Raw genomic sequence first — 13,579 nt, 5'->3', positions numbered from 1 at the left:
GGCAAGTAGGTGTGAAAAGGCTTGCCCTGTAGACGGGGACAAATGGGTCAGGAAGGAGGCCTTTAAATGTTGTCTAAAAACACCAAAGAATGACATGCTGGGAAGATAAGATTGCAGCCAGAAGAATTCGACCTACCAAAGTCAGAGCTTTCCAACATCTCTGTGGGACTTAAATATACATGTGCATTCTTCGTGAAGTGATTAAATGTACAACATAATTGCTTTTCTCAACACAGAGACACATACACACAAAATACTTTCTGCTGCATGTGCGGAAAATCAATTTTAAGAAGCAAAACACAGAGTAAAACCCTGACAACAGATCACACTGCTTTTTTAAAGAAAATTTAACGTGTAAACCTTTTAACAAACATTTTAATGCGCAGAGGGTGTATGACAGGATCTGTATTACATTCTTTATCTTTACTCTGACCCTTCCAGCTCTTTCTATGAGCACAAAAATTAATGTCCCCCACCTCATGACTCCAACAAAACTGATGCTAAAGTCAAACATGGCAACGCTACCAATGAGACGATAAGCCAACTGTAGTGGAAAATATTGTAAAGCCAAGAAGAACGGCACACACTTAAGAGGGTGCAACAACACGGACACTGAAAACATGTTACTGCATCTTGGGGAACCCCACTTCTTTTGATGCTAGCCAGCCATTCTCCTCCTCCCCTAAAGGCAGAAAGATGGTGGACACGGAGCGAAAGAGTCACGTAGGCTTATGTGGACTGCTGCATTCCTCCCTCACTGAACCTGCGGCCATCACCTTCAACAGGATGTCAACACACTGGATTCCTTGTTAATTAATTGCACCTTTTGCTCTATGCCATCCATAGAGTCCATTCATCTCTATCAAAGCTGCTAGTAGTAGCCCTTGTGATGAAAAAGTTATGAAAACTTACCTGAATTACATTGTGAAGACAAAAATAGCCATCTATCAACTTTCAGCTTAATGGAATATTTAAACAACTATCAGGCAAGAGACACAATATGGGATTGGTACCAATAGCCAACACGTATCCTCAAAAAAATTACAAAAAATGCAAGCATCCTTGAACAGTAAATACTCAACCACTAAGTTTTTTGTCTGTTTTCATTTTCCTATTTGCATAAAGCACAAACCTGACATGGAAACAGTGCTGTCCATCGCCAAGCATTTCAACTGCAACAACTAAATATATGAAGTATCATTAGAAAGATAGAACACTTGTCCATAAAATAGTTTTGATATTTTACAGCAGTATAAAATCTCCTCCGGTCTCCTAGGTTGGAAAAACTTTTGAGCTGAAACTAGGGAGCGAGTATCAATAATACGCAGATCTGATTGATAAATTAGACATACAAAAAAAAAAAAAAAAAAAAGAGAACTATTTACTCTCTCGCTATCCGTTACAGTTTATCAAATATCAACCAAATAACATGTCAAAATAAAGCTGATTACAGAAAGAAGCCATATGGGTGATCAAGACCAACTTGTGACTTAAGCTAACTTGCAGCGCAAAAAGCTTTATTTCATCTACAACTGACTATTGCACTGTACTAATCTGGTATCATCATTTGCACAGTGTGCACAGGAAGATTATTCTCGCCAAAACAAAAAAAAGAAATAAATCACAGTACTAATGCGTGTGATTCAGACGTAAAAAAAAAATAAAAAAAAAAAAAAATGCCACACCAAGTGAGTTATATGCCACCGACAACCATCACGGGAGAAAACTTGCGCTCAATTTTGGCAATACCAGTTCCCAAATATGTTGGTATTCGAACCACTGAAGGGATGAACAGGATACTGGCAATGTAATAATATTTACAGAAGAAAAGCAGGTGGTTTTAATTTGGCAATGTGACACAAAATTACAGGGAAGTTGATATACAGTATGTAAATAGCAGTAGTGTCATCTTTTATTTTTTGTTTCATGACGTATGTTAACACTTTAAAATGAGGGGAAGTAGAAAAGAAACATACTGTGAATTCTTTCTCAAGCGTTGCATTCCTTTAAGTAGTCATCTTCATTTTAACTGGATAACAATAGTAGTAATAATATAACCAAGAAGTTGACATAGCTGAAAATATCTTAAGTCTACAGAGAACATGTGGTCATCTCTGTCTAGCCCTCACTCAGGGTGAGCAGCATGAAAAATTTATTTACATTCAACAGAGCTTCTGTGCTCCGATCTGGGGCATTTAAAAAAAAAAAAAAAAAGAAAAAAAAATACAATTCAAGACCCAGGGGAATCAAGTACCTCACTGCACCCCAGTACTGCCTGATAATATATTCCTATCATAATAATTAATAACCCTTTGCAGATGAGCAGAGTCCAGGATCTGCAGTCTGCCCTCATGCTGTAGTGTATCACATGCATGGGTTGAATAAGAAGGGAGAGCGCCGTGTGTCCATAAAAGCTTACCCAGAGAAGGCCCTCTACCCATCTCAAACACACAAGCACTGGTGGTAATGTAGTGTAAAGAACCAAAAAATGTCATCCACCCACCCGCCCCCACCAGGACCACATGAGGACCGAGACGGGTCCCGGGGACAGAAAAACCCCGAGAGAAAAGGGCCAAATGGAGGGAGTGTTATATTTGAATGTGTTTGCACAAGAAGTGCGATTGTTAGAAGCACAAACTGGGTAACCATTCCTTAAAAAAAAACTGGTAAACCAAAGATCCAGAAGTTAAGTGGACAGAACGTGGATAGTGTTGATAAGGTATGAGGCAATGCTTAAATCTTGGAGCAGCAGTATTTTTCATGCAGATGCGTGTGTTTCTAGAAGTGGACTCTGCCTTATGCGTGCGTGCGTGCGTGCGTATGTCTGTGTGTGTGTGTGTGTGTGTGTGTGTGTGTGTATGTGTGTGTGTGTGTGTTTGGGCTGCAGGTCTCTTTCTTGCGTTCTCTCTTTCTTTCTTTCTTTTTTTCCATTCTCTTCACACCAAGTTGTATTCTTTGAGGTTGAGCTGCAGGATGGTGTCTTTGACGGCTGCAAAGACGAAGCGGATGTTCTCCGTGTCAGTGGCGCATGTGAAATGGGAGTAGATGATCTTGTCACTGTCTGGGTTCAAGTCCACAAACATCTTCAAGATGAACTCACGACCCGCTTGGGCGTCCCGCTGGGGACCTGGCAGAAGAACAAACTATTAGCACCACTGAACCTTTATTAATCCTTCTTGTAATTTTATCATTATTTATGTGTTGAGAGGGGTGATTAGGGACAGGGTCATCAGTCACCAAGTGCCAGTTTGCATTGTAGTACAGCATTATAACCATAAGGTGTCACTGTACAATCAAAAATACAAAAGTAAACAACTCCTGTCTAGATAAAGTTAGATCAAGAGTGAAGGAAAAATAAAAACACCTTGTGTGTGCAAATACCAATACTGACACTACTGTTATACAGCTTCATTCATGTTTATAAAAAACATTAAAAACAGTGAAGTTACTAATTAAAAGTAAACTGAGAAAAGTCACAGCATTACTGACAGAGCTTGACTATAGAGCAGCCACTAATGACTAATAAAGAAGTGAGAAATGGTCATTAGTGTCCCAGAGCCCAAATTGACATCTTCAAATTGCTTTTTTGGTCCAACCAACAGTCCAAAACCCAAAGACTCTTTATTTCCATGATGTACGACAAAGAAAAGCAGCAAATCCTTTTTCTGCTTGAAAACTGGCAGAAAAAGAAATAATTAATTAAAAAAAAATCACCATCAAACTCTGGGAAGTAATCAACCAGATGAGAATACATGATCTTCTCCTCTAGCAGGTCCTTCTTGTTGAGGAAGAGGATGACAGAGGAGTTTTGGAACCAGGGATATGTGATGATGGTCCTGAACAAAGCTTTACTCTCCTCCATACGATTCTAGAGAAGTTCAGGAAGACACAGACAGAGACAGCATAGGAAATAAAACACAAGTTGGGACATATTCAGAATACAAGACTTCTCAAAAAACATTCTCATTACAGCGTCAGTGTGACTTATTAGACAGACACTGTATTATATCTGGCCTGTGCACAGATACTACTGTCAATATCAATATATCAACATATGTATTTGATTTTTGGGATCTTCTCTAAAACATTCAATTACCAGTCTGAACACTTTGTGCATGTGTCTGCCAATGCAGGGCTGGTAAGTGCTGTAAGCTCTTACATTACTGATGTTAAGCCTGTGAATACGAAGTACAGCCCTTGCTTTCTTTATTTTTTAACAGTACCTCTGTCTATATTGGCGACCTTACAGCAATGACCAACCAAACAAAGCGATTTCTTAGTGCAGTAAATGTCACTATGATCTGTTGTTTTGTTCTTCTTTTTGAGCGAAAGGGCAAAAGATTCTCTGCACTTGTGCCATAAACGGAACAATAATTCAAAAATATACTGAAAGAAACGAGTCGGATCAGCATCAGAAAAACTACCAGGGACAATGAAAATGCAGACAAATTAAACATTTAGCTTCCCTTCAAAGAAAAACATATGAAAAAACAAAAGAGTAGTTACTAAGTGTTTATTTAAGTTGCAATGACAGTTACTTTCTCTTATTTCATGGTTGTTAACATTACTAGCATAGCTTAGCTGTGATCAACAGGCAGTAAGTAAAACATTGTTAAGCTATATTTGGACACAGTGCGTTTTCTGACACAAAACACTGGACTGCTAATAGTGATGGACAGTACCTGAATGGCATCATGGTGAAGCACTTGGATTAGTTTTTACAGTGAATGCAGCATAAAGTAGTAACAGCCAGGGAGATTGTCAAAACAACCAGAAAAATGATACAAGACTTTCCCTGTTATGTTAACTGATCCAGACATGTCACCCATGTTGGGTTTATTCCTCCAAAGAAAACTGCCTAGTAAATATCAAAAGTGAAGCAAGTGGAGATGGGAACCTACTCACGTAAACTACTAAAAGCTAAGAGCTGCTGTCAAACATGACTCTTCTTCATGTTCCTGATCTCAACTCCTTGCCAACATCACTCCCACAGTTTAGTCTTGGCAAGTCATAATAATATGATCCTGGCCAGACTTGACCCGATGAAATCCAAGATGTTTGAAAACAATCTCATCAGGCTCTGACTGGCCTGAAGGGTCAAAGTCTCAGTCTAGGGCCTGTCAACACAACAGGATAATCTCTGCAGACTGCGGTGCCTGAATGCTCACTAGCCTCGACTCAGGCGTAAAGCATTTAGAGTCAGAGCTCAGTAACAGCATCAAAATTGTCCAGTGTGGCGTACCGCCTGGGACCACGTACGCATTGCAAGCAGGAAAAGCAAATAAAGAGCAATCTGCAAAAATGAAAACATATTCCTCTCCTTGTGTGCTCGATAAAGCCCCTCACCTGAGCGGGTTCAGTTAAGACAAAGTGCTGCAAATGTGGGCAGTTAACAAAATGCTGTCAGAGCGGACAAACGTCAACCCCGGCAGACTGTTAGACATCAAGCTGTAGCGATGTACAGCAGATACAGTGAGTCAAGCTCGCAGCTGGGCCTGGTTTATGAAACACAGCTGTCACATGATCGGGTCAGAGAAAGGGTCTGTTGTCAGGCGAGGAGCAGAGGGCATGCAGTGGCTGATCACATTAGCTTTATTAGCGATAATTCTATCTGAACAGAGGAGAGTCAGAGAAGACAGAGCCAACGACAGTCAGTGAAGGGACAGAAGACCTCTTTGCTGTTTGAGAGATTCATCAATAATCATGACTGTCTGCATGTGTTTCCAATCCAAAATAAACTCTATATTACTGCGTCATACGGTACTTCAATAGAACACATAAATCATAAAATTGCATTTCAAGTAATGGTTGCAGTTGAACCATTAATTGATCGAACAGGTAAGGCTGTTTAAAACCTGCAGTAATTGATTTTTCACTTTTACCACAGGAAACAGCTGCAAACACATAATTGACATATTATGACCTCATAAAGCTCATATGGTAAATGTGTTGGCAACCTGTTGCTTGTTTATTTGGCAGACACTGACGAAGACATAGCAGTTTAAGTCCAAGATTTATACTGCTTTTAGGTTCATTTCGGTCACCACCAACTCCTGAGTGAAATATCTGGCTCCTTAGCAACAACGTTCTCCATTATACTCACCAGTCTGTCAGCTGTTCGGTGCTGTGCAGGTGGCGCTAGTGTACAATGGGTTTTATCTGAGCTTTGTCACTGAAAACAGCTGCTTGCTGCTGCTCGGAATGAGGATGATGAGAGCAGTGAGAATGAACCAAAACATAAAAGCTGCAGGCTCTAAAACCAAAATACAGCTGAAGGGAGTTGCAGAGTTGGGAGACACACGGTCATTTGCTCTACAGTTAATGCTGTATAAAAATATGGAGTACTGCGGTTTTACATGTGTCCAACATTTGTTGTGCGATTAATGTGAATGTTTGCAATTTAAGTTTGAACATCCCTTTCCAGCTAAAGGATATAACAACTCAGAAATCACAACTGTTTCTCTTTTCACCTTACCTCGTTGTCTGACTCCACCAGGACCTGGTCGTACTCGCTGAGTGCCACCAGAAACATGATGGAGGTGACGTTCTCAAAGCAGTGGATCCACTTCCTCCTCTCTGACCTCTGACCCCCGACATCCACCATCCTGATTGGGATGAAGGGCCACCAAACAGAGGGCAGACAGTATCACAAAAAGAGAGGAAATTACAATTAGCTCAAAATCTATCAATAAGAGCCATTTGATTTTTAGTGTTTAGCTGTTTAACCTTAAAATTACTTCCACAAAGGAACTGTATTACATTTAATTTAAATCGCAAAATATTTCTACCAGAGGCACCAGAAGGGATTACGTCCTTGGTTACATCCCAAGTACATAATTTACCAGCGGAAAGAGGCATTCATCTTGGAAAATATAGCCTAATTTTTCACTGACATTAAGCCTTGTATCCAGTGGAGACCAATCAATAAATTACAAGGTCAGTGTGTGCTGACCATTAGTAGTACTTCAGTTTAATATCTGATGCGTCTAATGTAGTTCAAGCCAAACACTCCTTTTGCACCAAGAATATAAACAGGAAATGTGAACAGAGCATCTGCAGCGTGAATTGCAGAGTGGACAGAGCAAACCTTCCCTGCGGTGAACCAAAACTACAAGGAAGTGCGTGCGTGTGTGTGTGTGTGTGTGTGTGTGAACAGTGCTTCTCCTCCTTCTCTGCAAAGTAGTTGCAGGATAGACCATGCAGGAGACAGAAAGTAGTACAACATAGTTTCTTGTTTAGAAGTGCTTTATGTGAGTGACACAATCGAAGCAACAGGTAGAGGCTGGAGGAGGACAAAGGAGTGTAAGAAGAAAAAGAGACGAGGAAAAAAGGAATATTAAAGATGTGAGAAATCATAACTAGAAAAAAGAAACACAGAAGAAGATGAGAAAATCAGAAAATGGTCTTGTCTTGATTCTGGGCAATGAGACATGGATCAACCCTAAAGTGTTTTTTCTGACTGAAGACCGGTGTAAGAATGGGAGATGTGCATCAGTGCACAAGTCATATTGTTTGATCGGTTTAGTAAAGTAACTTGGTTAAGTCAATTTTTGTCTCTGTTCCTATGGATGTCACCCCATGCTCAATATTCAAAGGCTCAGATATGAAATGCTGATTGTGCAACACAAAAACACAAAGGTGAGCTGAGTCAGTGAGTCTGCCAGAAGGAGGAATGGCATTGATAAATGGGAGTCCTCCAGAACAGCCAGCCTAAAATAAAACTCCTTCACATAAGACAACCTCCTTTTTTTCCTTTAGCAAGGATGAGTGACCTACTTACCACGATAAGCTCTCCTGTGCTGGATGAGCCCAGTAAAATGACATTTTCTAGGACTTCAAAAGCCAATTAAAAGAAGGAAGCAATGGTAATGGAGATGTTTGTCTATGAAAGGCTTCCTTGTTGCTGTTAAAGCCCTGTCAATTCCAAGCAGAGGCAGTATAGACCCACATGTGATTGTTATCACAAATGATTTTAAGGCTGTGAAACTTCCTGCATCAAGTATCCTCTATGTTTAACCACAGGAATATGACAACACATTCTCATGAATCACTAAATTAAAAAACTAATAATCATGCTCTTCTTCCAATAAAACTTGAAACCTCACATTTATTTCCACTTCATATTTGTATTTTTGGTCTGTTAACACAAAACTGATGTCATTGAGAGCATGTGGTGATTCACCATCGGCAGCACAAGCCAAGCAGAGTAAAGCCTTTTCGAATAGCTGCAGCAGGGCTGCTGGGAACTTCTTCAGCACAACCTCATTGCAAGCAGAGTTATTTCTAGCCTTGCCAAGCGTAGGAGGGGGCTGACATGATGGCTTCCTATCGATTTGCACTCTTCTGTAATCGCTCTCGTTCCCTGGGTCTATCTCTATATCCTCATCTTCTCTCTCTTTTTTTTTTGAAACAGGAGGAGGAAAGAAAGCTGCTCTAAGGATTGGTGGTGGGTCCTAAGACTGTCTCTGTGCCAGATCCTCAAGGCTGTGTCCCAGGGCTATGCAAAAACTAGGAAGTATTATAAATACTGCCTTTATGAGCTTTTCAGTTCATGAACATAAAAAAGTGTAGAGCCTGGGCATTGCCCTGAAGCATCCATAAATACGTTTTACAAAACTTCATTTTACAATTACTCAACTTGTTGTACCAAATTAGAGACTGTAGATAACAGACTGCAACCCCAATTCCAAAAAAGTTGGAACACTGTGTAATTGCAGATTACTTTTCTGTCCATCAGCTAATTAACTGATCGACTACTCGTTATAACTCTAGTAGAATCTAATGTCGTGTTGCAACCGCAACAGCAGAATGGATTTGGGAAATATTCAGAATGGGAACATAAATGGGGACATGAAACATGTTGTGGGTGATATGTAAATATACTGAATCAGATTTAAGATGGCCTTTAAGATTTAAAAATGAAAACAGACCACTAGTAGGTTACAAAAGTGGGTTAGTAAAAAGTAGTGTAGTTCTCCTTCTACCTGAAAATGATGCTTTGCAAGTCGAAAGGGTATTCTATGATCCCAGTGGTTGGGATTCGAACCCTAAGCACATCCTGTTGGGTTGGCAGATAGGACGATTCAGCAATACGATCCAGATCACTTAGATAGCTAGAGATAGGAAGGGCAACAAAAGACAAAGAGAGGGAAGAAAGGAGAAAGTGAAGCATCAAAGCAGATACAGCACACCCCCCCTCCCCAAAAGCAAGCAGATCTGTCCAGCTGTAACCACAGAAAACCATTCCCAAGAGTTCTGAGGGGATCAGGTGATGTTTTGTACCTTTACCCCCAAATTTTCTCTTAGAAATTCAGCTTCATCCTTAATGGCAGCTCCCATAGACAAAATATTCCTCAATTTCATACTCTGCTTCTCCTCAAAGTGCTCACTGTGACGGTTGAGGAAAGTGGGAACTTTTAACTTGACTTGAAAAATGATTTAGCACTCAAGAGGCCAACTTTGAGTGAAAATACGAAATTACTGCCTTTCTAGTGAGTCTTGACAGGAGGCTTGGGGCTTGTTCTTCAGCCCAGTCTCTGAGAGTGTACCATCAGGGATGTGCTAAAGAGCTGAGCCCTGCTGTGCAGCGCGGGGTAGATGGAGAAAGCGGCGTTGACGGTTTCCAACTGGCTGACCAACTGTGGAGCAGCTAACCAACCAGTGACATCATCGGCAGCACTTGACACCAGTACCTGAAGATAATATTCTCCAGATCAAATGGGTACTCAATGATGCCGGTGGTGGGCACTCGAACCCGCAGTACATCCTGCTGGGTGGGCACGTACCCCGGTGATCCTATTCGTTCTAAATCATTAAGGTAACTGTGGAAGGGGAGGGAACATATGACAACAGATGCACATGTAGGCAAACCACCAGTCTCAACATTCGGAGACCACACGCACACATATATGTCAAGAACAGACACAATCTATTGCTTTCTGTAAAAAATATACAATTACAAAACAACATTCAAACGATTATGGAAATAGCCAGCAGCAGAAGCTCATTATAAAAATTATTAAGTATACAAAATACATTCACGTGTAAGCTTTAATCTTTTCCAATCCTTAACATTTTAAAGATTCCATATTGGTCGGATTAGGATTAATGCAGGTTAGAATTAGCTCTGATATTATTAGCAGTCGTTTATAAACCTGCCAACATTTCCTCATTTTCCCCGACTCTCCCCATCTGTCTCAACCTTCCTCCCTTCTTCTGGTCGAGTGCATGTTAACACAGATATGAAGAAAGGTCTATTAACATTATTAATGCTTCTAGGATTCCATCACTCATGTCTGTACTATGATAACTGTCATTTAGTGATTTCATCACATAGTATATCTTGGAGCCCACAGTACTACAGTGATACTGCTTCTCCACCTGTACACAGAGTAAGTATTTGGTTATTTTTATAGATTAACAGATCACAGACGTACTATTTGGTTGAGTCAGAGAGCTGGTACTCTCTCCTGCGATCATACGCCTCCTGTATGCCAGGGTCAGCCCAGAGCATCTTTATCGCACCAATGTACGGCTGATCGAATGATGTAATCTTCTCCACGTCCACATCGCGCACCAGCTGGGCATTATTCTGAACAAAACAAACAAGGAACATCCACGTCAGTTCAGTAACTGAGGATTTGATGCTACAGTTCACTCTAGAAGAGCAGTTTGTTGCACTTTTACATTTCCACTTTTACTACCCAAGGTTGGAAATTAGCATCAGTCACAAGCCAAAATGGGGCTGACTTTGTGCAGTGACTGCTGAACTTGCTTGTGCCAAGTATGATCGTTTCGCCCAGACACTTTAACAAGGCACAACGTCAGGCAGCCCTTTATGCTCACTATATAAAGTGTTCCAGTCCTCCCTTGTGTTAAATCAAGTCTCAGGTGTTTACAACTTCAATGATAGGATGAAGCAGAACTATCCTAAAAAAAAACACCGTAAGAGTAATTTAGAGAACAACAATCAGGTAAACCTGTATTCTTTAATAACAGTTAAGTGAGCCGTGTACGTGTCTGTCTTGCTAAGATGGGCAGGAAAATTACATCTCTTGGTCTGTCAGTGTCTTGTTGGGTTGACAGCACCTTCCGGGGCAGTTTTCTTTAACTTTGTGTCTATCAAAGGTAAGGGTGAAATACAACTATTTATTACATTTGGAAAATGGTGTTTATAAGCTACAGGTTGTACAGGATAACCACGCTGCATCTGAAAAAAACTCTTGCTTTCCAGTAGCAACAGTGGGGACCAGTCAGTATAGACAATATGTGGGCATTATAGCACTCCCCATAGGGACAAATACTGAAACAAAGATAATGATTATCTAGTTTCTCAGTCAAGGTTTAGTTAGAAATAATTCAACCCTGTTGGAGAAAATCAGCATGCTGTTTGGTAACATCCACCCAATCACGTTATCCATTCAGTGTTTCAGTGTGTTTGTTTTAAGTATGAGAGCAAGCGAAAGTGGAATATTGTTAGTCTTGTTATATTATTTTCCATATGTGGTTACATAAATACATCAGTTAAAACAAGAAAGAGGCTTTTCACTGTGGCAAAAACCAGAGTGAAAAGTTTGCATGAGATTAGTCAGACAAGAGTTTGGCATTGGGCAATCGAGCACTGATTACTGGCCATCCAGCCAACAGTGTCTACAAATTTTATCGGAGATTAAATGAAAATTGAATGCTAAGGAGGATAGCGGCTGTAGCATTATCAAACTTACAATAATATTACCAAAGCTTAAAATAAAACAGGTCAAAATCAATGCACCTGAGATGTATTCTTTATTCCATGCATTCTTGTTTCGTGCCAACATCTGGCACCTACACTACCCACAATCCAACTAGACCACTTAGAGTTGCTATTACGCTGGTAGTCAGTAATGTCACATCAAGCTGTCGGCCTTAAGCAGATCTGACTGACAGACCAAACACCAACTGATACCAAATTCTGAAATGCTAAATTATGAAAAAAAGAAATTCATCAGCCTCAAATGTGAAATAAAATACTGTGTTCCTGTAGGATCCCATTGCTCACAGCATGAAGATGATTAATATCAGTTTTCAGGGTCTCAAACCATCAATAATTCAGTTTAGAAATTTGTATGGAGTCATGTTTCAGTATCTCAGCAGCTGCTCAGCAATATTTGTGCCTTAAAAACCAGCAAGTATAACATATTATAAGGTATTTCATTGTTCATCCTAGAACGCACCTTGTTCTGTTCATACTTGAATGGGATTTTAAGGGTCTCAGTTGCACGGATCATAGCCTGCATTGAGGTGAAGATGTTCTGGTAGACCAGTTTGGTGAAGCCCTTCTTATCCTCATCTGTGTAGCCTGACCCATGGATTATTCTCATCTGTTTGATGAAGGTGCTCTTGCCACTCTCTCCAGTACCTTAAAAGAGGACAAGAAGACACAGGAGGTTAGCAAACAACTGGAAAAGCATCAAAAATTGAAACATGAAGTTGCTGGCAGTGTGAAAAGACCCAGCCGGCATCACAATAATTACTGTGTAAAGAACAGTGTTAAATTAAAGAAAGCAACGTGAACACAGCTAAATGAGGCAAACATTCTGCTAATAATGGACAACAATAATATCCAACGACAAGTTGGTAATCCATCCACCCTTGTCAAACAAATCAATTAAAAATACCCTTAAGGTATAATGTAATACCTCTTTCACATTAATGTAGTAGACAAATGTTGTTGTTTTTTTTGTTTTTTCTGCTGCTCTCAGAGGAAACTAAACCATAAAATAAAAAAAGGCCTGTGGGTGCAATTCTGTTCTCAACAGAGTCGACTAAGCACAACTCTAGCTTGGTAAACTTGTAACCTTTTTATACAACTCATATTTCTGTGGTAATAAAGTGGCCAATCCTGCAACAGACTGACCTTGTCTGTCCACCTACACCCTGCTGCTGATACAAAGAGCTCTGAAGGAATAAGCACTATCATGCCCCCACCCCAGGCAGCGGGCAAGACCTCAGTGCAACTCAGTCTCAGTGTTTTACTAATACAGGCTGCTGAGCTTGACTGACCTTTCTTTCACATGTGTCACTTACTGTTAAATGACCTTTTTATTCTATTAAAAACAGCTAAATCTTCCAATCTTCTGTGTCTGCAATGCATTCAAATACACGAGATTACATAACTCTATGTAACTGACTCATTAGAATTTAAACAAAGTCTAAAACATTTTGGAGTTTCTGTTTCTGGCCTTATTTGTGGTCTAGCTGTCATCTTGGCTCTAGTGTTATGAGATATAATTTAACAATACAGTGTAATCATTGTTTTGGCCACGGTTACCACAGAGGCTCCACTGACAGTCTGAATAAGTGGAACAGCCCAGAGTAACCACATGAGGGCTGCACGGCTCACCTCAGCTCAACAAAGAGCAGGGTACACTGAGTTCACTCATCCAATTTTATATCACAGTGACTATGCATATGCACATGTGCATAAACACACAGAAAGGCCTAGTCATTGAGAGGGAAACTTGCTTGCACATGCAAGAAGCCCATAGTTTGCTTTCACACACAGCAACTTCTCTGAGAGCTTCTACAACAGGTTCAATAA

General features: G+C 40.3%; 1 protein-coding gene across 3 annotated transcripts in view; it reads right to left on the bottom strand.

The window, feature by feature from the left end:
* Nucleotides 1–1,811: 1,811 nt before the first annotated feature.
* LOC124060280 (guanine nucleotide-binding protein G(q) subunit alpha) overlaps nucleotides 1,812–13,579 on the bottom strand; it is a 29,535-nt gene continuing 17,767 nt past the window's right edge. The window contains exons 2-8 of one of the 3 annotated variants that reach the window (XM_046391032.1): nucleotides 12,213–12,397; nucleotides 10,437–10,591; nucleotides 9,693–9,821; nucleotides 8,985–9,113; nucleotides 6,476–6,605; nucleotides 3,715–3,868; nucleotides 1,812–3,127 (exon numbers count right to left, since the gene is read on the bottom strand). In XM_046391032.1, coding sequence (XP_046246988.1) covers nucleotides 2,937–3,127; nucleotides 3,715–3,868; nucleotides 6,476–6,605; nucleotides 8,985–9,113; nucleotides 9,693–9,821; nucleotides 10,437–10,591; nucleotides 12,213–12,397 — 1,073 coding nt within the window. In that variant the 3' untranslated portion in view covers nucleotides 1,812–2,936. The remainder of the gene's footprint in view (nucleotides 3,128–3,714; nucleotides 3,869–6,475; nucleotides 6,606–8,984; nucleotides 9,114–9,692; nucleotides 9,822–10,436; nucleotides 10,592–12,212; nucleotides 12,398–13,579) is intronic. The other 2 variants (XM_046391034.1, XM_046391033.1) reach the window with 2 other exon arrangements.

This window comes from Scatophagus argus, chromosome 6 (genome assembly GCF_020382885.2).
Source record: "Scatophagus argus isolate fScaArg1 chromosome 6, fScaArg1.pri, whole genome shotgun sequence".
Taxonomy (NCBI): Eukaryota; Metazoa; Chordata; class Actinopteri; family Scatophagidae; genus Scatophagus; species Scatophagus argus.
This window is presented reverse-complemented; position numbering and strand designations above follow the sequence as displayed.